Source organism: Amblyraja radiata, chromosome 1 (genome assembly GCF_010909765.2).
Source record: "Amblyraja radiata isolate CabotCenter1 chromosome 1, sAmbRad1.1.pri, whole genome shotgun sequence".
NCBI classification, from domain to species: Eukaryota; Metazoa; Chordata; class Chondrichthyes; order Rajiformes; family Rajidae; genus Amblyraja; species Amblyraja radiata.
Genome location: NC_045956.1, coordinates 140,618,119 through 140,644,633, shown reverse-complemented (window position 1 = coordinate 140,644,633; position 26,515 = coordinate 140,618,119). Strand labels below are relative to the sequence as shown.

At 43.1% G+C, this 26,515-nt stretch overlaps 1 protein-coding gene across 3 annotated transcripts in view; it reads left to right on the top strand.

Annotated features, from left to right (window-relative positions):
- The first annotated feature begins 10,110 nt into the window (after positions 1–10,110).
- tpm2 (tropomyosin 2) overlaps positions 10,111–26,515 on the top strand; it is an 89,744-nt gene continuing 73,339 nt past the window's right edge. The window contains exons 1-2 of one of the 3 annotated variants that reach the window (XM_033031640.1): positions 10,111–10,463; positions 11,538–11,663. In XM_033031640.1, the coding sequence (XP_032887531.1) occupies positions 10,350–10,463; positions 11,538–11,663 (240 nt within the window). In that variant the 5' untranslated portion in view covers positions 10,111–10,349. The remainder of the gene's footprint in view (positions 10,464–11,537; positions 11,664–26,515) is intronic. The other 2 variants (XM_033031633.1, XM_033031624.1) reach the window with 2 other exon arrangements.

Sequence of the window (26,515 nt, the reverse complement as noted above, 5' to 3'; positions counted from 1 at the left end):
TGTCAAAGTTAAAATGTGGGATTCAAAATGTGTTTATGCGTACGTAAGACTAAATAGGTGAATATTTGTGACTGGATTCTCTGTAACACAAGCCCCGTCAACAATTACGTGAATGGCAACAATCTCCTGCTTCTCATCTTTCATTGTGTGTCACACCTTTGGTATTTCTAACGTTTCATGATTCCATACCCCGTGACAAACACACTACAGATGAATTTGTTTACAGTTTCCTCTGAAAATACAAAATAACCAGCTTGAGACAAAATATAAAACTTTGAATGCTCAAATTCTGAAAATAAAATGAGCAAATGCTGATAGTATTTGAAAGATTTTAGGAATTGACTTTTTATCATCCTCAATAAGTATATTTTTCATTGGCCAAATGTGACATACATTCCAACCAACCTTTGCTGAATACATCTATTTCTAATAAATCCAGTGATAAATCCTGTGCTTCAAATCCTGTACTGTCAAAGTATCAATTATTATGAGTTATTATAACATAAAAGTCAGCAATCATGGAATAAGTTCAGTGATTAATACATTTATTTGATTGGTGGCTGGACATATGGCACAATCTTGTTTCATTTGTGCAAGGTTGCACAACCAGTACTTCACTAGAAGCCCAAATCAATGGCATAGCTTATTATTTCCACATGCACTGGGATACAATGAGAAACTTTGATTTGTGTGCTATCGAGGCAAACCACACCAATTATGAGTACAATCAGGCTATGCATAAATACAACAGGTATTGCAAAGCGAACATAAACAAGTGAGAATAGCAACAGCTAAATTACAGGTATAGTATCAAGAAAGTGCAGATAAGAAAAGATCAAGGTCTACGACAAAGTAGATTGGAAGATCGGGAATCCAGATCGAGCAGCACAGTGGCGCAACTGGTAGAGTTGTTCAGAAGTCATCACAGCTGAATTCCATTCAATGGCCAGCATGCCTTGATCCAATGTTTACTAATGTGGGCAACATGGTGGTAGAGGTGCTGCCTCACAGCGCCAGTGACCCAGGATCAATCCTGACCTTGGGTGCCCTCTGTGTGGAGTTTGCCCATTTTTCCTGTGACAGTGTAGGTTTCCTTCGGGTGCTCTGATTTCCTCCCACATCCCAAAGACGTGCGGATTTGTTGGGGTTATTTGGCCTCTGCAAACTCCGCTTAGTGTATAGGGAGTAAATGAAGTATCATTGAGTGGATGAGAAAGAGCTGTTTGAACGGGTGATCGATGGTCGGCGTGAACTCTGTAGGCTGAAGGGTCTGTTCCCGTGCCGTATCTCAAAACTGAACTAAACAACCTTCGAGAGATCCATTCAATAGTCTGATGACAAGCAGGAGAGCAGCTATTCCTGAATTTGGTGATATGTGCTTTCAAGCTTTTAAAAATGTTGTCCAGTGGGAGAGGCAGGAAGAGGTAGTGACCAGGGTGTAATTGGTCCTTGGCCATGTTGGCTGCTTTCACATGGTAATGTGATGTGTTGCTGATTGTCCAACATCATGAAGCACTGGTCAATCCCCACATCAACTCGCACTTTACAATTAACTGGCCATGCTGTAACTCCTTCTGAATGGAACATTCATTGTCTCACAAGCCAGTGACCAAGCGGTCCTCACAATGACAACACATCCTCTGTGGGGTCTCCAATGATGGGGACCCCAATCCCTCAGTGTCAATTTATTTCTTTATTCTGCCATATGATGACCTGTAAGTAATGGAATTACTTTAAGGTAACTGAAATGGGATGCTAAAATAGCATACATTAAATAAAACACATTTGTTTATAGACTCTATCTGGAAATCTGAGATTGCTTGTGCGTACTGTACTTAGAATATTCATGTAACATCACAGCATAAATTTGCAAAGCACAGTTTAAGAAATATCGTGGAACCATGGAAAGGTACAGCACAGGAATGGGCTTTTACAGCTCACCTCACCCACAATGATGCTTGTTTGCACTAATTTCATTTGTCAGTATTAGGTCTCTTTCTTCCATATAGAAACTTGGAACTGCAGATGCTGGTTTATAAAAATAAGACATAGAATGCTAAAGCAGCTCAGCAGGTCAGGCAGCATCTCAGGATCTTCGTCATGTTTTCGCGTCCATCTTGTTACAAATGTTGGCCTCGCTGTCATCGTCCGTCCTGAAAAGGACGCAAGCTTCCGGCGACAATCAGTGGAAGCCATCACTTATCGCAGTAGATGATGGTGGTCGCAGTTTCAGCTCAGGATACTTCCAGTTTCCAGCCCAGTGACGTGGAGACTTCTGCTATGGGGCCATCTCAGGATAACATGGACAGTTTAGTGTACTATTACTGTCCAGTATACCGAGCTACAATGAATAGCGTTTTACATGCTATCCAGTCAGAGAAAAGACTAAACATGAATACAATCAAGCCATTCGCAGTACACAGATAAAGGACAAAGGGTACTACATTCAGTACATTGAAGTCCGATAAAGTCTGATTAAAGATAGCTCAAAGGTTTCTAATGAGGTTCTGGGATGCTGCCTGACCAGCTGAGATACTATAGCACTCTGTGCCTTCCCTTTCCTCCATTCTGTTCTTATCTGATCTGTTCTGTATTCATGCCTTCTATATTATGTTGCGCTGAAGCAAAGCAAGAATTTCATTGTTCTATCTGGGACACATGACAATAAACTCTCTTGACTTGACTTGACTTGATCTAAGTACCTGTCCAAATGCCTTTTAAATGATTTCTTCTGCAGTTGTATAGGGCTCTGGTGAGACTACATCTGGAGTATTGTGTACAGTTTTGGTCTCCTAATTTGAGGAAGGACATCCTGGTGATTGAGGCAGTGCAGCGTAGGTTCACGAGATTGATCCCTGGGATGGCGGGACTGTCATATGAGGAAAGATTGAAAAGACGAGGCTTGTATTCACTGGAGTTTAGAAGGATGAGGGGGATTCTTATAGAAAGATATAAAATTATAAAAGGACTGGACAAGCTAGATGCAGGAAAAATGTTCCCAATGTGGGGCGAATCCAGAACCAGGGGCCACAGTCTTAGAATAAAGGGGAGATCATTTAAGACTGAGGTGAGAAAAAAAGTTTTCACCCAGAGAGTTGTGAATTTATGGAATTCCCTGCCGCAGAGGGCAGTGGAGGCCAAGTCACTGGATGGATTTAAGAGAGAGTTAGATAGAGCTCTAGGGGCAAGTGGAGTCAAGGGATTATGGGGAGAAGGCAGGCACGGGTTATTGATAGGGGACGATCAGCCATGATCACAATGAATGGCGGTGCTGGCTCGAAGGGCCGAATGGCCTCCTCCTGCACCTATTTTCTATGTTTCTATGTAATAGTACCTGTCTCTACCACCTCTCTAGCAGCTTATGTCAAATTTTCACCACCTCCTGTATGAAAAGCCTATCCCTCAGATCTCTTCATTAAATACACAAAAAAAACACATGATTATAAATATATGATCCTTTAATGATCTCCAGGAAAATATATATCGATGGCTTAGTGAAAATATGCATGTTTGGGTGTTTATAGATTGCCTCATTCAAATACTATGTACATATTTCAGTGAGCGAGTACTCTATGAGTTGCCAGATTTCTGATGAGCAGTTAAACTAAGAGCCCTTCTGCATTCTTCAGTGAATGTGAATTGTTCAAAGGAGATCAGGAGCGTTCTCCTAGCGCCCTGGCCAATATTTAGCTATTAATTGCATCAACAAAAATGAATTAACTTGTACAGGGTCTTGGTGAGACCACACCTGGAGTATTGCGTACAGTTTTGGTCTCCTAATCTGAGGAAAGACATTCTTGCCATAGAGGGAGTACAGAGAAGGTTTACCAGACTGATTTCTGGGATGGCAGGACTTTCATATGAAGAAAGACTGGATAGACTCGGCTTGTACTCGCTAGAATTTAGAAGATTGAGGGGGGATCTTATAGAAACTTACAAAATTCTTAAGGGGTTGGACAGGCTAGATGCAGGAAGATTGTTCCCAATGTTGGGGAAGTCCAGAACAAGGGGTCACAGTTTAAGGATAAGGGGGAAATCTTTTAGGACCGAGATGAGAAAAACATTTTTCACACAGAGAGTGGTGAATCTCTGGAATTCTCTGCCACAGAAGGTAGTTGAGGCCAGTTCATTGGCTATATTTAAGAGGGAGTTAGATGTGGCCCTTGTGGCTAAAGGGATCAGGGGGTATGGAGAGAAGGCAGGTACAAGATACTGAGTTGGATGAACAGCCATGATCATATTGAATGGCGGTGCAGGCTCGAAGGGCCAAATGGCCTACTCCTGCACCTATTTTCTATGTTTCTATGTTTCTATGTACCTAATGAGCAAGGGTGAAGGGTGGTGTGGGAATAGTTAGTGAGTGAGAGAGTGGAGCTGTGTTTAATGAGTCAGAGAGCAGAGTTTTGCCAAAGCATTTAATGAGAGCAGTTACAGTGTGTTAAATTGTTTTGTAACCCAACCGCAGACTGAGATGAACTTCGGATGCATCATCTACCAGACCTTTCTCAATCCTTGTTGATGCAATGCTGCATACAATTCATACAGATACAATGCTGCAACACGTTTCCCACTGTCGTGGTGTCAAATAAGACGAATGGGAGAAAAAGACACAAAGTGCTGGAGTAACTCCGCGGGTAGGGCAACATATCTAGAGAACATGGACAGGTGACCTTTCTTGTCAGGATGCTTCTTCAGACTGATTCTGACCTGAAAAGTACCTAATCCATGTTCTCCGCAGATGCTGCCCGGCCTACTGAGTTACTCTAGCACTTTGTGTCTATTTTGTAAACCAACATCTGCAGTTCTTTGTTACTACAAGACCAATGCGAACCTGTTTCAAAATAACAAAATCAGAAAATGCTGGACACATTCATCAAGTCGGGCTGCATATGCGGATAGAGAAATCTGCTGCAATTGCACATACTCAACTTATTTAAAAATAAAAGCCCTTCTAAAGACTCTGGGACATGTGGGGCCACTTCCCATTTTGTTGGGACCATCTCAGCAAAGATAACGAGCAAATGTGAAATTCATCTTAGTTTACCAGTGGAGTCCATAGCTTTCTGAGGAAAATGGTGTTTCAAGATCAAGATCTCAAAGCTTATTCAAAGCTTGTGGTCTACTTGTGGTCTACTAGGCAGCAGATATCCTGTACACAATGGAGTCTTGGCCTACCTGTAGCAACCATCTTTAACTGTACGATCTTAGGCCCCCTTCGGCCATGGCTGACCATGGGTGTCTCCAGGGTTGGAGGACGCCTGTATGTACCTTTGTTTAATGTGGGGAGACTGGTGCACAGACAGCCACCCCACGGTCCTCGACAGATCTGGGTCAGGATCCAGTGGCATGGAGTCCAAGACGACAGGAGACCCTTTTCTGCTGCAGTCTTCATCCGCATTCCCAGCCTCAACTTCCCTGACACTCCACTAAGGTCTGCTATCGTCCTTCGCCTGTTCCAACGTTGAGGTCTTGTTTGGATTGCTCTTTGTCAGAGTTCTCCCCCTCGACCTTACCGCCATGGGTGGCCCTACCAGGAGCATAGCTCCAGACGGCATTGCGCTCAGTATCTCAGGACCACACAAGCTTCTCCACCACGACAAGGTGACAATCCACGGAGAACGTCGAACATAGAAAAGTACAGATCAGGAACAGGCTCTTTGGCCCACAATGTCTGTGCTGAACATAATGCCAAGAAAAACTAATCTCATCTGCCTTCACATCATCCATATCTCTTCTTTCCCCACATATCTACGTACCTTTCTAAAAGCCTCTTAACACACCATTATTGTAGGAAAGAACAGCAGATGCTGGTTTAAATTGAAGATAGACACAAAATGCTGGAGTAACTCAACGGGACAGGCAGCATCTCTCGAGGGAAAGAATGGGTGACGTTTCGGGTCGTGAACCAAACGGCACCCATTCCTTCCCTCCAGAGATGCTGCCTGTCCCACTGAGTTACTCCAGCATTGTGTGTCTACACCACTATTGTATCCGTCTCCACCACTACCCCTGGCAGCACGTTCCAGGCACCCACCATCCTGCATTAAAAAAACGCCCCTTTCCATTTAAAACTATGCCCCTTTCCATACCAGGAGAAACGTTCGGACTGTCTACCCTATCTTTGCCTTTCAAAATGTGATATATTTCTATCAGGTCCCTCCTCAAACCACTGGAGAAATACCACCAAAAATGTTAACACAGGATACCCTAAATGCATTGGCAGGATCAGCAACACCAAGAAAGATAAGGACCAGCAAGTTCATGGAAGTGCCACCACCTGTGCATTCCCCTTGAAGAAAGCATACTACTTTGACTTAAAGGTGCACTGTAAAGCTGAGGCTCTATGAGGTGCTGGTCAGGCCGCATTTGGAGTACTGTGAGCAAATTTGAGCCCCCATACCTGAGGATGTGCTGGCTCTGGAGAGGGTCCTGAGGAGATTTACAAGAATGATTCCAGGAATGAGTGGGTTAGCATATGATGAGCGTTCGACTGTACTGGGCCTCTACTCACTGGAGGTTAGACGTTTGAGGGAGGATCTCACTGAAACTTACAGAATAATGTAAGGCATAGATAGAGGCCCCGATGGCATGTCGGGGCGAGTACTTAAGTCCTGTGCTACGCAGCTAGCTCCGGTGCTCACGAAAATATTCAACCTCTCCCTGGGCAATTCCGTGGTCCCTGCCTGCTTCAAAAGATCCATCATTGTACCAGTACCTAAAAATGCTTCCCCAGCCTGTCTGAATGACTACCGTCCAGTGGCCCTCACCTCGGTAGTCATGAAATGCTTTGTGAGGCTGGTCAAGAAACACATCTGCACCTTCCTCCCTCGCAACATGGACCCGTTACAATTCGCATACCGTCCGAACAGATCCACGGACGATGCGGTCTCCCAGGTTCTGTACACCGCTCTCTCTCACCTTGACAGCCAGAAGGGGGGCTACGTGAGGATGCTGTTCATAGACTTCAGTTCAGCCTTCAACACCATAGTCCCCACCAGACTGGCTGAGAAGCTACTGGATTTGGGGCTCAACACCCCCCTGTGTGCCTGGGCCCTGGACTTTCTCACCGCCAGGCCCAGGTAGTCAAGATGGGAGGGAATACATCAAAGTCCCTCATCCTGAGCACAGGATCGCCCCAGGGTTGCATCCTCAGCCCCCTATTGTACTCCCTGTACACACATGACTGTGTGGCTAGGTTCAGCTCCAACTCGATAATCAAGTTTGCTGATGACACTGTGGTGGTGGGCCTGATCTCAGACAACGATGAGAAGGCATACCGGGAGGAGGTGGCTGATCTAGCACTCTGGTGTTAGGACAATAACCTCCTCTTGAACATCAAAAAAACTAAGGAGCTGATCGTGGACTTTAGGAGGGCACATCATCCGAGGACGAACACACCATTGAGGATAAATGGGGATACTGTGGATAGGGTGAGCTGTTTTAAATACCTGGGATTGGAAATTGAGGTTAAGAATCTTGCAATTTATTCTGGACAGTGCTGTGGTTAGTACAGTTGCTGCAAATTTCCCCTTGGCCCTGGTTCAATCCTGGACTCGAGTGCTGTCCATTTTAAGTTTGTATGTTCTCCCCATCACCATAGACAATAGGTGCAGGAGTAGGCCATTCGGCCCTTCCAGCCAGCACCGCCATTCAATGTGATCATGGCTGATCATCCACAATCATTACCCCGTTCCTGCCTTCACCCCATATCCCCTGACTCCGCTATCTTTAAGAGCCCAATCTAGCTCTCTCTTGAAAGTATCCAGAGAACCGGCCTCTACCGCCCTCTGAGGCAGAGAATTCCATAGACTCACAACTCTCTGTGTGAAAAAGTGTTTCCTCATCTCCGTTCTAAATGGCTTACCCTTTATTCTTAAACTGTGGCCCCAGGTTCTGGACTCCCCAACATCGGGAACATGTTTCCTGCCTCCAGCATGTCCAAACCCTTAATAATCATAAATGTTTCAAGAAGATCGCCTCTCATCCTTCTAAATTCCAGAGTGTACAAGCCCAGCTGCTCCATTCTATCAGCATATGACAGTCCTGCCGTCCCGGGAATTAACCTTGTGAATCTACGCTGCACTCCCCAAATAGGAGGAATGTCCTTCCTCACATTTGGAGACCAAAACTGCACACAATACTCCAGGTGTGGTCTCACTAGGGCCCTGTACAACTGCAGAACCTCTTTGCTCCTATACTCAACTCCCCTTGTTCTGAAGGCCAACATGCCATTCACTTTCTTCACTGCCTGCTGTACCTGCATGCTTACTTTCATTGACTGATGAACAAGGACCATCAGCTCCCATTGTACTTCCCCTTTTCCCAACTTTACACCATTTAGATAATAATCTTCCTTCTTGTTTTTGCTACCAAAGTGGATAACCTCACATTTATCCACATTAAACTGCATCTGCCATGCATCTGCCCACTCACCCAACCTGTCCAAGCCATCCTGCATCCTCATAGCATCCTCCTCACAGTTTACACTGCCAGAGCTTTGTGTCATCTGCAAATTTGCTAATGTTACTTGTAATCCCTTCATCTAAATCATGAATATATATTGTAAATAGCTACGGTCCCAGCAAATAGCTACGGTCCCAGCACTGAGCCTTGCGGTACCCCACTAGTCACTGTCTGCCATTCTGTAAGGGACCCGTTAATCCCTACTCTGTTTCGTGTCTGCCAACCAATTTTCTATCCATGTCAGCACTCTACCCTGTGCCCTAATTTTGTCCACTACTCTCCTATGTGGGACCTTATCAAATGCTTTCTGAAAATCCAGGTGCACTACATCCACTGGCTCTCCCTTGTCCATTTTCCTAGTTACATCCTCAAAAAATTCCAGGCTAGTCAAGCATGATTTCCACTTCATAAATCCATGCTGACTCGGACCGATCCTGTTACTGCTATCCAAATTTGCCGCTATTTCATCTTTTATAATTGACTCCAGCATCTTCCCCACCACCGATGTCAGGCTAACTGGTCTATAATTCTCCGTTTTCTCTTTCTTAAGAAGCGGGATAACATTAGCTACCCTCCAATGCACAGGAACTGACCCTGAATCACTAGAACATTGGAAATTGATCACCAATGCATCCACAATTTAGAGAGCCACTTCCTTAAGTATCCTGGGATGCAGACCATCGGACCCTGGGGATTTATCAGCCTTCAGTCCCATCAGTCTACCCAACACCATTTCCTGCCTAATGTGGATTTTCTTCAGTTCCTCCGTCAGACCAGATCCTCTAGCCACTACTATATCAGGAAGATTGTTTGTGTCCTCCTTAGTGAAGACAGATCCAAAGTACCTGTTCAACTCATCTGCCATTTCCTTGTTCCCCATAATAAATTCACCTTTTTCAGTCTTCAAGTCACCATGCCTCTGCTCCAGTTTCGTCCCATACCCCACTGTTGTGCTGCTAAGTTATGTGACGACTATGAGCTGCCCCTAGTGTCTGTCGGTGGGTGACAAGAGAACGCGAAGATCCGATGGTCGTGCGAGAGAGAACAGGTCACAGGGAACCAGCGAAGGAATGGGAGTGATGGGAATGGTCCGTTCACAGACAGAAACCAGATGCCCTTCATCCCTGCCATATGATCAAGTACAGTGAGCTACAGATATTATGAAAATCATGCTTGTACATTCACATAGACGCAATATATATATATATTAGGCAGAAATTCTGCAAGACATTAAAATAAAACTTTCCAAAAAATCAAGACATTACTGCAAAACGCATTTCGAAAAAAAAGTTACAATTCCAAGAAAATTCATGCGCATCCATATATGCACTTTAGACTGAAAACTTTCAAGTGTCTTTATAACACTTAAACGGATTGGATATGGGGCAGTTTGGTCTGAAGCTGATTCATTGCTTGGTGTGAGTGGGCAGCCCAGTTGTCGGCTTCACTGTTAAACAGGCTGCTCCTCGCAGTTTGGCCGCCCTGAGGTTTGACTGCGGCCAGGAATTTGTGTAAAAGGGAGAGAAGTTGGCGCATTCTTTTCTCTCGCCTGACTGACTGACTCAGACTGCCAAAGACGGCCAGCTTCGCAACTAGAGTGAGACCACGTCCCGTCCCAGCGCCGCCCCCTCTCACACTCACCATCCTGCTTTCTCTGCCTTCCCAAAAAAAGTCATTCCATTTCTGTTTTTTTGTTTCTTCCCCGGAAATCCTGCCTACTCCCACCTCCACTCCCAAGGCAGGTCTTTTATTTCTCCCGCAGAGCCACGCCGGGAGTCTTCAGCCTAGCCCGAGTCCAGCACACACGACTGCCCCCTGCACCTAACGCCAAAGGCGCCTCTCTGATCCATTTATTTTAAAGCAAAACAAAAAAAGTTCGCAAGATCATGGATGCCCTCAAGAAGAAGATGCAAATGTTGAAACTGGAAAAAGAAAATGCCATGGACAAGGCGGACCAGGCAGAATTTGAGAAGAAGGCGACTGAAGACAGGTGTAATCAGGTGGGATGCCATTCAGACTGTACTGAGGTGCAGAGAGACTCAGCAAATGCCACATGCTAGTGTGTTTACTCAAGTCATTTACCGGTTGTCTTTGTAATTTTAATCAGGCTTTTTGTCTCATTGCTTGTATCTGCCCCCCAGTACTCCCCTTTTGTCCAAACTGTTGATAGATCAGGATGAAACTGTGATCCCTAAATAGCATCGGGGCTCAGTAAAATATACCTCTTGTAGTAGGTTACCAGAAATGAGTCTCGGCCGAATCATTCCAGCTAACTCGTTTATGCCGTGAAATACTTTCCCCCTTGTTACTTTGAAGGTTTTGTGTTTGGTCTCCAAATGAAAGTCTAGTGTTACCCGAGAAGACGTGCTAACGCAGGCTGTTAAAAAGATCTATGGGGTCCACTGGAGGTTGAAACTTTAAGCACCAGTTGCATTTCCGAAATTCCTAGCTAAGTCATATATCATCTTTGGTACAATTGAAAAATGCGACTTCTGACCAATTATATAGGTGGTGTTGATTTCTATTCTAGCTCGTTTTAACTAATTGTTCCCATATCCCCTCCCATGTTTCTGTTCGAGGTGTATTTCCTCACTCAGATATTTTGAGGCAGGTAATCCTATAGTTCCATATTTAACTGAGATATTTACTTCCCAATCTCTCCCCTTCCCCCTTCCTCTGCCCAGGGTGCAGTGAATATTGTCCAGATACAAGGTAGACAAAAGTGCTGGAGAAACTCAGCGGGTGCAGCAGCATCTATGGAGCGAAGGAAATAGGCAACGTTTCGGGCCGAAACCCTTCTTCAGACTGATACAGTTACATTTCCATCTTTCTGTGGCCGGCACCTACATCTGATGATTAGTCAGCAAAAATTTCCTTTTTGTAGTTCAGGAGCTTTGAGGTCATATCTGACAACTGGTTTGATATTAAACTATAGGCAGTCAAGAAAGACAACAATTGAAAACCTAAACTTAAATGTCACAATTCATATATTTAACTTTAATAAAGTATTAAAAAAAACATTGAACAATTGTGGCCTGTTTAATTATTCAAACTTTCTTCTGATGATACTTTAGCTGGAAGACGAAGTCAGCAACTTGCAAAGAAAGCAAAAAGCCATTGAAGACGAGGCTGACAAATACTCTGAATCCTTGCGAGAAGTTCAAGCAAAGCTGGACAATGCAGAAAAGAAAGCCTGTGATGTGAGTCATTCTAATAATATGATGCCTGTTAAAATAACCCTTCTTCCACAGAAATGATTAGTTCCCACCTCATATGATGTTATTACCAAAGGTAGTTTAGCACCTGAAGAATGGATAGACTGGTCTTATATTCACTGGAATTTAGAAAGATGAGAGGGGAACTTATAGAAACATATAAAATTGGCCAGGCTAGATGCAGGAAAAACATTCCTGATGTTTGGGGAGTCCAGAACCAGGGGGTCACTTTAAGAATAAGGGGCAGGCCACAGAGGACTGAGATGAGGAAAAGCTTTTTCACCCAGAGAGTTGTGAATCTGTGGAATTCTCTGCCATAGAAAGCAATGGAAGCCAATTCACTGGATATTTTCAAGAGAGTTAGATATAACTCTTAGGGTTAATGGAATCAAGGGTTATGGGCAGAAAGCAGGAACGGGGTACTGCTTTGGGATGATCAGCCACGATCTTATTGAATGGCAGTGCTGACTCGAAGGGCCGAATAGCCTACTCCTGCACCTTGTTTCTATGTTTCTAGCACCATCACCAAAGGCACTGGATGCTATTTTGTGAGGTGGTATCATTTTCTCTGTGAGATATTTTACTGAGCCCTGCCAGCCGTTAGAAACATCATTTCATTCTTGATCACTGGGACTACCATTCTGTTCATGTGAGGGTAAGTCAGACTTTTTAGGCAAATAGTTGTACCCTAAGTTACTTCCCAAAACAGATAAATCGAATTCAACTCCCAAGCAATTACATTTGCAACTACAACTACTTCCCCAGCAAACCATACCTGGACGGACAGCTAAAAATTAATCATTTCATTATCTCCTCTCTGCCCTCTCATGCAAAAGGGAGCATTCTTCATAGAAAGTAAATGCAGGGTTATGATTATGGTCTGTGGGCAGTAAATTGTCTGTGCTGCAGTATGAATGAATATGGTTGGATGTCCACTGCCTGCCATGTGTTTAATTACATTTCAGCCACTAGAGGGCAGTGGCAGCGGAATAAGGACTGGCAACTTTGGCAACTTCATTTCTCATGGGTGCTTCTGATTTCTATAAACCATTGAAATAAAACAAGTTTAATAGGACAGGATTATGGAACAAAATTATTGACCCTCTGACCCACAATTCTACAGAATAGCAGAAAAGCGATTTTGTGGCTGTGATTGTGTCTGCGGTGTAGACTGTAAGACATAGGAGCAGAATTGGGGCATTCGGCCCGTCGAGTCTTCTCTGCCATTCGAGCGTGAGTGATCTACTTTTCCCTCTCAAACCCATTCGCCTGCCTTCACCCTATAACCTTTGATGCCCTCTGATCAGGAGGTAAAGGAGAGTAATGGCCTATCCACAGACTGAAGGCAGATTATTATTATTTGGGGGTCCTTGTTCATCAGTCAATGAAAGTAAGCAATCAGGTACAGCAGGCAGTGGAGAAAGCGAATGGCATGTTGGCCTTCATAACAAGTGGAGTTGAGTATAGGAGCAAAGAGGTCCTTCTGCAGTTGTACAGGGCCCTGGTGAGACCACACCTGGAGAGTTGTATGCAGTTTTGGTCCCCTAATTTGAGGAAGGATATTCTTGCTATTGAGGGAGTGCAGCGTAGGTTCACAAGGTTAATTCCCGGGATGGCGGGACTGTCATATGCTGAGAGAATGGAGCGGCTGGGCTTGTATACTCTGGAATTTAGGATGAGAGGATATCTTATTGAAACATATAAGATTATTAAGGGTTTGGACACGCTAGAGGCAGGAAACATGTTCCCGATGTTGGGAGAGTCCAGAACCAGGGGCCACAGTTTAAGAATAAGGGGTAAGCCATTTAGAACGGAGACGAGGAAACACTTTTTCACACAGAGTTGTGAGTCTGTGGAATTCTCTGCCTCAGAGGGTGGTAGAGGCCAGTTTTCTGGATACTTTCAAGAGAGAGCTAGATAGGGCTCTTAAAGATAGCGGAGTCAGGGGATATGGGCAGAAGGGGTACTGATTGGGGTTGATCAGCCATGATTGCATTGAATGGCGGTGCTGTTCGAAGGGCCGAATGGCCTACTCCTGCACCTATTGTCTATTGGCTATTAAAGGGCAAGTTAGAGGATGATGGATCTCAAGATGCCTTCAAACGCTGCCCATCATCTGAGCCATAGTCCAAGGCATTGAACGTGCCAAAATGTCCTAACCTATTTTTTTCAGTAAGAAATTATGAAGGGAAAATTAAAAGTGCAGTATCTCAGTATTGAAAGTTTCCAGAATTTAAGAGAGAACTGGATACAGCATAGTGTAAGGAGAGAATGTTGTCAAAAAATCCAAGAATCAACTCCTAAAACCCATCTAGTTTTAACTTCAGAAAATGTATTAGTCAACCATATATATAAAGCCTTGGTTTTAATCTTCCCTAATTATAAGACACTAATCTGAACTTTCAAATCTGTAGTTTGGATTTCACCTGATTGGTAAAAAGGTTTGTTCTGAATTACGAGAACTAGGTAGCTGGTGGCTACACATGCCTATTGTCTCCTCAGTCCATTGGATAAGCAACAAGAAACAAAATACTGAAATTGTCTCTCATTCGATATCCTTTTGTGATGTGCCACTGTCAGGCTTAATATGGTGAATCTGTGGATAAAGGCTGAGGCGTATAAATATTATTTTGTAATATTGCCCAAGTTCAGATGAAGGTTATTAATTTAAACTGGAATTGAAAACGTGAGCTCCTGAAACCTGACAATTAATCAACAAAGTAATATGTTTCTTCAATCTCTATAACAGTAATTGAGCAGGTCTCATTGAAAATGAACATTCCTAAAATTGTCACCCTGGCAGCTTTGTGCTCCATTCTATCACAGACATTGTCTTTGTTTTTCCATCCCTCCTCTGTTCTGCAACCTAAAACACACTTCTCACATTTCCAGTTCTGATAAAGGGTTCTTGACCTGAAGCACTGATTTTGATTTTCGACCTAGTAACGTTGTCTGAGTACCTCAGGCATTTTCTGTTTTAGTTTTGGGTTTCTAGCATATTCATTTTTACTTCACTTCTCAAAAGCTTGCATGCTTTGGTTAACATATTTCTGAAAATGAAACAAGACAGTACAAGCCACTGAGTTCCAACCCCTGGGTTGTGCTGAGTCAGTTGGAGTGGTATTTGGGAAATTGCGGTTTCATCCATGTTTCCATCGCCTAATAAATTGTGAGTGACTTCCGGCAGTATGAGTGCGTTTGGTTCCTGGATCAGGATACAATTTGGCTGAATTCATTGTACCCAAAAAGATCAAAATAATGAGTTATTGTGTTCAGGATAGAAGCTGCAAACTGGTAAAAAAAACAAATGATGATAAAAAAAAACCTTGGGAATTTTCCAGTGGTTTAGATAGATAGTTATCACATGAGTTAGCACCTTCTGTCAAAGTGATATACAGCTAGACGGCCAATGTTCAGTCACAGACTGCAGGGAAAGTGATATCCTGTTGAAAGCTACAAGGACGATAGATGACGTGGGTATGTCGCACTTCACTTTGCCATTAGTTCCTAAGTACTCTCTTCAGCACTGGTATCACAGGGACATCTGAGGAATAGTGTAAGCATATCATAGAAGTAGTGGATTGGGCAGGAGTTTAACTGCTTGTAAAGGATAATAATAATAATGGATGGGATTTATATAGCGCCTTTCTAATACTCAAGGCGCTTTACATCGCATTATTCATTCACTCCTCAGTCACACTCGGTGGTGGTAAGCTACTTCTGTAGCCACAGCTGCCCTGGGGCAGACTGACGGAAGTGTGGCTGCCATTCTGCGCCTAAAGCCCCTCCGACCACCACCAATCACTCACACACATTCACACACATTCACACACAGGCAAAGGTGGGTGAAGTGTCTTGCCCAAGGACACAACGACAGTATGCACTCCAAGCGGGATTCGAACCGGCTACCTTCCGGTCGCCAGCCGAACACTTAGCCCATTGTGCCATCTGTCGTCCCAGAAAGGATCATATTAAACACACGCTGCATGTGACACGTTTAGAGATTACTGGGAGTTCCATTTTCCCTGCTATTCCATGTTTGCCTCCATCACTTAATACACAGAAAGTACACAATAATGCACGAGCAGGTTATTCAGCCCAAATGTTCCATGTGTTTTTGCCCCATAGGACACTTCTTCCAAGCCTCAGTTTATTCACATCAGTACAATCTCTGCATCAGAGGGGATTCTAATAAAAATCTAATTCATTTTCCCCAAAATGTTTTTCCTTTCATGAGAGAATAATGAGGACAAAGAATAATCTCATTACTCAAATGTTGTAACTTGTGCACTCTGTAAGCTTTAGAAAATGCTTTAAGCTAATGAGACGGATGAGCTGGGCTTCTGACTATCGTGCCACAGGCCTATTTTTTTTTAAGCTTATGCTCCTTTCTTTTAGACTCCATATAAGTGGAAATAGTTTTTTTTCTCTCTCTACTCTCTCATATTTCTTAATCATCTTAAACAGATCCAGATCTTCGAAATTCCAGTCTATGAAACCCATAGTCATAATGCCATCATTCTTGACTGGGTATCATTCTAATAAATCCCTCAACACCTATCCAAGGACAATACACCCTTTTTGAAATGTGAAACTCTAATACCAAAATTCTTCAGAAACAGAAAAGAGACAGAGAGACGGTAGTAGCAACATGATGTTGGTAGACGTGCGAGTGTGAGAGAGTGTGTGTGTGTGCTCTGATGTGCTTCGTGTAACATTATGAGAAGTTTGTCATCCATTTAAACTTATTTTCCACTATATTGACTTTGTACATTTTTTTCCTAATTTACTTAATTGCAATGTCTTGGGTTTATAATAGTTGCACCTTTCATATTTTTTACCACTTTCCTTGTTCATAAAGAATTAATGTTAAGCTTTAGAGATAATTGCCGCAGATGTGTGGCATTTAGCCAGTTTAGAAGAACAGCGTTTTTATCAGAGATAGACACAAAATGCTGGAGTAACTCAGCGGTACAGGCAGCTTCTCTAGAGAGAAGGAATGGGTGGCGTTTTGGGTCAAGACCCTTCTTCAGACAGAGCTCTTGACTCGAAACGTCACCCATTCCTTCTCTCCAGAGATGTGGCCTGACCCGCTAAGTTACTCCAGCATTTTGTGTCTATCTTCGGTTTAAACCAGCATCTGCAGTTCCTTCCTACACTTTTAATCGGAGATGTGTCCATGTTAGTTCTATGAAGTCTGCATTGCTCTGAAGTCGTTTTCTGACAATAGACCCTCATTTTACATGAGCAGATTATGTGCATGGAAGGGTGTTAGTTATTGCTCAATCAGACGGAAAATCACAGATAGATTCATGAATAAAAATCTTTAGCGACATCGGGATGATCTAACTACCCACGAACAACAACAGGAACAGAAAATACTGACTTCATATATCAATCTACCATTTTAACCAAATCTGAATAGCTCTTTTGAGCTCTGTCCTGCAAATATGACTAGCTTCCTTAAAATCAAAATACCCCCCTCAAATTATTCAATAAACAATAATATAATAATCATGAAATATGTAATGAAATAATAAGCAGTACATTTAATCCCAAATGAGGTCTGTCCAGAATTTAGTTGATAAAATGCAGATCCTTCTAACACCAGGAAGCATTTGGGCTCTATGCCATTTTCCAAGATCAGATTTTTATAATTATGGCCTTCTTTAAGGATGTGTAATTCCTTCTTGTCATGTTTGCAGCAAATGAAACATTCTGTCTGTTCACCACTACTTCAGGCACCGTATGAAAACACAAGTTGATAATGGAACGGAGGGAAACCACAGTTTCTATAAGTGACCAAACCTGCTTGCACAGGAGAACGAGTTTATGCTTATGCATTTTCTGTTCCTGCTTCTGCTCTCCCACTCCAAATGCCTGTGGTTTGCCATAATATGCATTCTACATTTTATGAAACTTCCAAAGTTACAGTGGTGCAGGAGAAGTCCTGAAGAAATCCTTAACATGTTGATAATTAGCAAGATCTCACGCCAATATTGCATCAATATCAGTGTTCTTAGCCTGACAGAGTTAAGATGTCTATTTTTCTCTGTAAAATCAGTTTTGAAAATCTACCCATTGGTATTTAACCAGTTTCTCACCCTCTGCACTGAGTCATGATGTGTTACGGATGTCCACTCACTCCAGTGGCTATCCATGACTGTGTTAGGCAGGGCAGAAAGCATCATCGTCCTTTCATACAACAGCACCTTCACGCAATAGCCATTGGACACCAAATAGGAATGAACATATCCACAGATTTGTTTTTATCCCACTCCTTCGAGGTAGGTCAGGTCTCCTCCTGAAAGAGTCACCAGGCTAAAAAATTATGGAAACCCAACACTCAGGAAGACAGTTTGGACTATCATTCATTGGCAACCTAAAATGAGATATTCAGACTAATCCAGTTAGTGGTGTTCCCCTGCTTTGGTTGCCCTTGTCCTTCCAGCTGGTAGAGGTCGTGGGTTTGGAAAGTGCTGTCTATGGAGTCTTGGTGAGTTGCTGCAGTGCATCCTGCAGATGGTAGAAACTGCTGACATCGTGCTTCGGTGGTGGAAGAGTTGTGGATGGTGAGCCGATCAAGCCGGCTGCTACATCCTGTATGGCAACTATCTTCTTGAGTGTTGTCCAAGCTGCAGCAATCCCGGTAAGTGAAGAGCATTCATTCCATCACCTGATTCATCATTCCATCCAGACTTGTGACTTGCAGATGGTGGACAGCTGGAGGTGAGTTGCGTGCCACATGATTCCTTATCTCTGGCCTACTCTTGTGGCCAGACTTTTGGGAAATATTCATTGTATTCTATTCTGAAAAGGTTTTGCATGGAATTTCTAGCCAAGCACTTCCACAGTATACAACTACCACCAGATATTAAAAGCTTGCACATCTCAGTCTATCACAGTCAATAGAGTTCACTTGGTTTTCTTATTAATAATTATGGGCAACTAGTAGAACTGCTGCCTCACAACTCAACTGACTTGGGAGAGACACAAAAAGCTGGAGGAACTCAGCGGGACAGGCAGCATCTCTGGAGAAAAGGAATGGGTGACATTTCGGGTCGAGACCCTTCTTCAGAAGTTCTCCTTTGAAAAAGTTCTCCTCCTCTCTCCGACGACACTCCACTTCGTCAATAACTGAATCTATATTGCATGAAGTTTTTATCTTCAAGCCTAATCTGTGAAACATATGCGGCAAAATGTTGCTTGACTATGCTTTCTATAATCAGGACCTGATGGATGCAAATCGCTAAGATGAAGGAGAGAAATTAGTTACTCTTTTCCTGCCATGATCTGACAAAATGCAGGCACCAAGCTGGTGAAAACCTCTTTAAATGTGCAGATTGGGTCTTAATTTTTTAGCGAGCCCTGATCTACTGTTTGAACCTGGAACCTGAGCAGAGGAATGTAGTAACTTTCTTCCAGGTCTAACAAGCAGGTAACGGGAACCAGAGCCAGAAAATTACCATGCAAGGCAATTTTTATTTAACTCTATAAACAGTCATATTTGTTGTGAGGCGTGAGTCCCATGAAATATCTATTTTTAAGTGAAAACCCCTCTCGCCCACAGATGTTTCTTTATCCCACCCCAGGAAGAGAAGTAGACGTTTCACACAGTGGATAGTATGAGGAACACACTCACTCTCGCTCGCTCCAGTATGAGCATGTCTATGCTTCATAAAGCAGGTCTCCCAACAACAATATCATAGCTGAATTTGTATCAAAGTGTGTCTGAAAAGTCAAAAAATGGCAAAAGGAAAAGTGGAAGGGTTTATTTGGCGAACAAAAGGCGAGTTGTGTGGCAGCATGTGGGAAGGGTGGTGATACAGGGGATGAAAAGGTAATTCAAAAGAGAAGAGGTTGAGGTAGTCATTGTATAGAGCACTGAAACTGGCCCTTTGGCCCACCATGCCCATGCTGTCCCTTCTGCCCACTTACACTAATCATATTTGCCAGATAGTTATGGAAGCACATGTGTGGCGGAAGGAGAAAGAATATTGGGCGCTGTTGCAATAATTGTAAAATTGTTCATGACCTTCATTCTTTCAGAAAGGTGAAGGCAATCTGAGGAATCCCTGTGAGAGCTGCCTTAAGGGTTAACAATTGCAATGCATAGTGACTGTTCGGCCTTTTGTTCCAGTTTCTGTTATATGTTGTTAGCCTGATAGAGATGTTATTTCTGATGTCTAATATTATTCAGAGATGATAGATTTTACCTTTTTAAGCAAAATAGGGTGCAGATCTTACTTCACATTACGAAATACTAGGCAGTGTGCTATGCATGAGTAAACTGCAGCATGCTTTCCATACTTTTCCTTTTATGGTAAAGTGATGTCAAGCAATAACTAGGAGTGTTCCCTGCCCCAACCACTGCATGAAATGAATCATCAGTTTACTTTTCAAGCAATACTGCTGACTTGAAATGAAGTCAGTATTAACATATCCAGGCATGCCAATGTTATTAGTTATACCAGAGGCATTAACAAACTGAGGTATGCTGATATTGTCTGTAAAGCAATTACCCTGTCTTTGTTTAATTAAAAACTGATGTCACTCTGAACTATTTCCTCATTGGGAGGTTATGCATTTATAATGTGGTAAGTAAAATATCATCAAACAAGGAAATCCACCAGTATACAATTCCTGTCTTCACACTTTAAGGCCAAGAGTAATACTTGTGATAGTGGATTAAACTAGCAGTCAGTGCCAGTCCAGTAGGTGTTTTGTACATAAACTCACTGCTGCAAAATTGTGGACTCATGGGCCTTATACACACATAGAAACAAACAAGTCTCAATTCTAGGTTAATCAAGGCACTCAATTCTAGGCATAATCGAGGACCAGTCTCACCTCGGTCTCCTCTTCTCTTCTCTTCTCCCCTCTCCCATCGGGCAAGAGGTACAGAAGTTTGAAAGTGCATACCTCCAGATTCAGGAACATTTTCTTCCCAGCTGTTATCAGGCCACTGAACCCTCTTATCAGCTGGAATGCGGGCCTGACCTCTCATTTATCTTTTTAACTGGACTTTTGTCAGATTTCAATGCTATATCTTGCGCTATATGCTTTACTCCTTATCTTTTATCTATGCACTTTGGATTAGACAATAGGTGCAGGAGTAGGCCATTCGACCATTCGAGCCAGCACCGCCATTCAATGTGACCATGGCTGATCATCACCAATCAGTACCCCGTTCCTGCCTTCTCCTCACATCCCCTGACTCCGCTATTTTTAAGAGCCCTATCTAAAAAGCATCCAGAGAACCTGCCCCCAACCGCCCTCTGAGGAATAGAATTCCACAGACTCACCACTCTCTGTGAGAAAAAGTGTTTCCTCGTCTCCGTTCTAAATTTCTTCCTCCTTATTTTTAAACTGTGGCCCCTGGTTCTGGACTCCACCAACATAGGGAACACGTTTCCTGCCTCTAGCATGTCCAAACCCTTAACAATCTTATATGTTTCAATGAGATATCCTCTCATCCTTCAAAACTCCAGAGTGTACAAGCCCAGCTGCACCAGTCTCTCAGCATATGACAGTCCCGCCATCCCGGGAATTAACCTTGTAAACCTACACTGCACTCCCTCAATAGCAAGAATGTTCCTCAAATTACTAGATTACTCTATTATATTCATGTATGGTCTTTTCTTTGACTGGATAACATGCAAACAAAATCTTTTCACTGAACCCCGGTACACGTGATAATAATAAACTAAACTAGGTTATGGGAGAGGTCACCAGTGGCAGGACAAAGAGTAAAGGGAACGAGTCAATGGGATCAAAGCCATGAAGATTGAATTGTGTCAGTAATGGGAGCATTATGAATAAGAATAAGTTTATTGGCCAAGTATTCACATACCTGTACAAGGAATTTGCCCTGGTGCTCCGCCTGCAAGTGACAACATGTCATACAGTAACAGTTAAGAATGATATATAAAACATTAATCATTAATAATAAAATATTATTGATTGAACATGTGAATTAAATAAAATACCAGAGCAAATGGTGGCTACAGATTTTTGGTTATTGAGTAGAGCTACTACTCGTGATAGTCCTTTTGACTGAAGATTTGGACTGAAGACTGGTGAGCAAGTTGGGAGGAGGCCATCGGTCATAGTGAGGGCACGGTTGCTTTTGGTTGGTGGTGGGTTGGGGGAGAGGAAAGTGCTTTGGGCTCTGAGGGAAAGCTGCTACTTTGGATTAGTATTTTAGGTAAAATGGACTTACCTGGGGTGGGATTTAAAATTGCCAAAGCAGATGCTCCCGACGGTGACCCTATGTGCAGGCCCACCATGTCAAATGTCAGTGTAGCCCAATGACCAACCCAGGAGAATGGGGTTCAGAGGGAAAGATAGATTAGCCATGATTGAATGGCAGAGTAGACGATGGGCCAAATGGCCTAATTCTGCTCTTATAACTTATGAACGTGAAATTTTACAATAATGAAAATAAAAAATAAGACATTAGTTCAAAACACAAATAGAAAACAAATCCATGGTAGTGTTCCATGACTGAAGTAGGATTAGGGTTATGCAGTTCGGCTCAAGAACCCGACGTGTTGTATAAAAGCAGCTGTTGCCGTATTTGGTGGTGTCGGACTTCGAGCCTTTGTACTTTCTGCAGATGGTTGCAAGAAGATTGCGTGCCCCAGGTGTTGGGGATTGCTGATGAGCCTTCTTTTAACTGTTTGCTTTGTGACATTGTCATTGTTCCCTATGAACTTTATAGAGAAGGGTTTCATCCTCTTCAAATGTGACCCTTTACAGAGTTATACAGTATGGAAACAGGGCCTTCAGCCCAACTTGCTCACACTGGCCAACATGTCCCATCTACACTAGTCCCACTGCCCGCGTTTGGCCCATATCCCTCCAAACCTCCAAAACCTGTCCTGTCCATGTACCTATCTAACTGTTTCTTCAATGTTGCGATTGTCCCTGTCTTAACTACCTCCTCTGGCAAACCGTTCCATATACCCACCACCATGTGTTTGTTTATCTGGAAGGACCAAACTCCCAGCTTTTCAACAGGAAAAGCTCAATTTCTATACGCTTAAAGCTGATTAGCTGCCCGTGAATGGTAATTTTGAATCAACAGTGGGACAGCAGATAACTATTGATGGATATAATGTGTTGAGACTCATATTGCTGCTTTCAAGTTTTAGCCTGCACAATCTCAAGACATCCCAACATGAAGTTAAAAATTCTCTCTCGGACTGGGTTTTATAGCTGACTAGGACAATAATCTCAGAAAAAGACCAAAGGAACTGCAGATGCTGGAATCTTGAGCACACACAACATGCTGGAGTAACTCAACAGGTCATGCAGCTTCTGTCGAGGGAATGGATAGGTGACATTTCATGTCGGGACCCTTCTTCAGGTACAGGCCCCTATCCACTTGCTTTACAGACCTGCTGAGTTACTCCAGCACATGGTATTTTGCCCAATAATTTCAGATGTGCCTTTGGCAGGCAGATGTCAGGCCATCAAAATCAGGAGCATCTGTCTGAAGAAGGGTCCTGAGCCAAATCACCATTTGTTCAATCCTTCCACAGATACTGTCTGACCCACTGAGTTCTTCCACCACTTTAGTTCTTGACAAGCTTCCATCATCTGCAGTGTCTTGTGTCTCCGAAATGAGGAGCATGTTGTTAGAAGAAATAAGGCTGTAATGTGGGCAAAGATGGAAAAATACACATTGGCTATTCTTAATGGTCCATAGAAGGAGAGAGAATGCTTTTTCTCCTCTTGAAGTGTTAGTGTTCATGCTACTCACGGAATGGTGTTAAGCAGGGGATTCCAGGATATGTTCCCAAAACTATTTAAGGAACTGGAGTAAAGAGTGAAGGGAAGGATTTCAGTTCAACATTTATTTTAGAGATATAGCATGGAAATGGGCCCTTCAGCCCTCCGAATCCACTCTGACCATCGATCACCCGTTCACACTAGTTCTATGTTATCCCATTTTTGCATCCACTCCCAACACACTAGGGGCAATTTTACAGAGATCAATTCACCTTTAAACCCGCACGTCTTTGGGATGTGGGAGGAAACCGGAGCACCCGGAGGAAAGCCATGCAGTCACAGGGAGAACGTGTAAACTCCACACAGACAGCACCTGAAATCAGTATTAAACCCAGGTCTCGGGTTTACCACTGTGCCCATGGACTTCTATATCCCTTAGAAATCGGTTATGAAATTGGTTATGAAGTATGTTCATGTGGGTTCCCTTCCGTACCACCCCACAACACCAGCAGCAAAAGCAATTCCATACAACGTCTAAACTGTTATCTGGTAGCTTTCCCACCCCTCTCCATAATGAGCAGCCAGGATATGTCTATAAATAGTACAGAGGCCTCTCCAAACTCACATTGACTCAGATACAGTATATCAGATATTTTAAAACAGGAAAAGAGCTATTAAGCTTCCTGCATTGTTTGTATGTACAATGAGTATATACAGTAACACGTAGAAACAGATGATTGCTATCAATTACATTCAGCAAGTTTTAATGCCAGTCTGTCAGCTCTCAGTTAACTCACAAATATACATAAAGAACCTTCTGAAATTGAAACAAATAAGCATGTTTTATTAGAAGAATTAACAAACCCCATCAATAAAAGTTAAGATAAATCCAAAAATGCAGTTCACGCTAACTCTCCATACCTCCTCCCCTCCCCCATGACTTTGAAACTTGGAAAAATAATCTTTTCTCTCAACTTCCATATATGGGATAATTGTGGTTGAGTGACCTTTTCCCATGCTCCTTTCTGATCCTAACCCATTGGGAGTTGTCTCTTTAATTTTTGTTTCCTATTTTGGATTTTCCAATGCAGTTTTAATAGATTGCGGCTGGATATTCCTGTGAAAGAGATGGATCTCAATGGTAATAAATTTTGCATCCAAAGTACATGGGAATTGAGGGTCGCAAAAAAACCCCTCAAGATAGCTATAATCTTGATGAACCACAAAGCAAGCTCTAAGAGACCTAATCTGGCTCCTGTTTTTATGCTCATAGGTTCTTGTACTACTGCTACTGTTGTAATTTTACTACTGCAAATACGACTATATGGGAAGTGTGAAAGAATGAACAAACATATTTCCAAAAGGATACAAATGTGAGGAACGTTCTAAATCTGCACTTCAGTCTTAGCTGGTCATCATAACATAGAAAAGAAATGGAGCCTTTGGATAGGTTTACAATAAGATTCACAGGAATGGTTCCAGAAACATAGAAAATAGGTGCAGGAGTAGGCCATTCGGCCCTTCGAGCCTGCACCGCCATTCAATATGATCATGGCTGATCATCGAACTCTGTATCCTGTACCTGCCTTCTCTCCATACCCCCTGATCCCTTTAGCCACAAGGGCCACATCTAACTCCCTCTTAAATATAGCCAATGTACGGGCCTCAACTACCTTCTGTGGCAGAGAATTCCACAGATTCACGACTCTCTGTGTGAAAAATAGGACCGAGGAATAAGGTTTTGGTGGATAGACTGGAAAAGAAGGAATTGCAATACTGAAACATCAGAAAACTAAGCAGTGACTTATTGAAAATGTGAAGCACTAGGATAAAGACAAACTGTTTCCAAAGACAGAAAGGCACTGTTTAAAGATGATTGGCAATAGAATCAGAGATCATACAAGAAAAACCTTTGCTATGCACCATATATGACCAGCTTGCAATACACACCAGGACAGAAACAGGAAAGTAGTTTCAATGAGGAATTGAAAAATACTTTTAAGGAGAGGAATATTTAAAAATGTAAGAAAAAATATGGGATAAATCCACAAAGACAAAAACAGTAGAATAAAAGTCATAGAAACAAGAAACTGGTTTACAAAAAAGAACACAAAATGCTGGGGTAACTCAGCAGGTCATGCAGCTTGTCTGGAGTACTTGAAAAAGTGACGATTTAGATCAGAACCCCTCTTTGGACTGATTGTGGGGGTGGGGGGGGGGGGGGGAAGGCTGGAAAAGAAGAGCGGCAGAACAAAACATGGCCGGTAATAGGTGAACACAGGTGATTGGGGGACGGGGGGTGATAGGCAGATGGTTGGACAAAGGCCAGAGATGAAAATAAAAGAAGGTGAGAGACAAAAGGATTGAAGAATTACAAATTGTGAACGGGAAAATCGGAAAGTCGGTGGAGGGGGAGGCGAGGGGAGAAATAGGTTCGGGTCCAGGTGGTGCACAGGGGAGAAAGGGGATGGGGTGCGGTTGCTAAAGGCTACCTAAAATTGGAGATTTTAAATTTTAATGTTCATACTGTTAGGTTGTAAGCTACTCAAACAGAATATGAGGTGCTGTTCGCTGGCAATGGAATAGACCCAGGACAGAAAGGTCAGTATGGGAATGGGAAGGGGTGTTAAAATGGGAGACCATGTAGGCCTTAGCAGACCAATAGACAATAGGTGCAGGAGTAGGCCATTTGGCCCTTCGAGCCAGCACCGCCATTCAATGTGATCATGGCTGATCATCCCCAATCAGTACCCCGTTCCTGCCTTCTCCCCATATCCCCTGACTCCGCTATTTTTAAGAGCCCTATCTAGCTCTCTCTTGAAAGCATCCAGAGAACCTGCCTCCACCGCCCTCTGAGGCAGAGAATTCCACAGACCGAGTGCAAGTGTACTGCAAAACGGTCACAGGGTCTACCCTTGGTCTTAATGATGTACAGGAAGCCACATCGGGAACAGAGGATGCAATGGATGAAGATAACGGAGTCAGTGGATATGGCGAGAAGGCAGGAATGGGGTACTGAATGTAGATGATCAGCCACGATCACAGTGAATGGTGGCGCTGGCTCAAAGGTGCCGAATGGCCTACTCCTGCACCTATTGTCT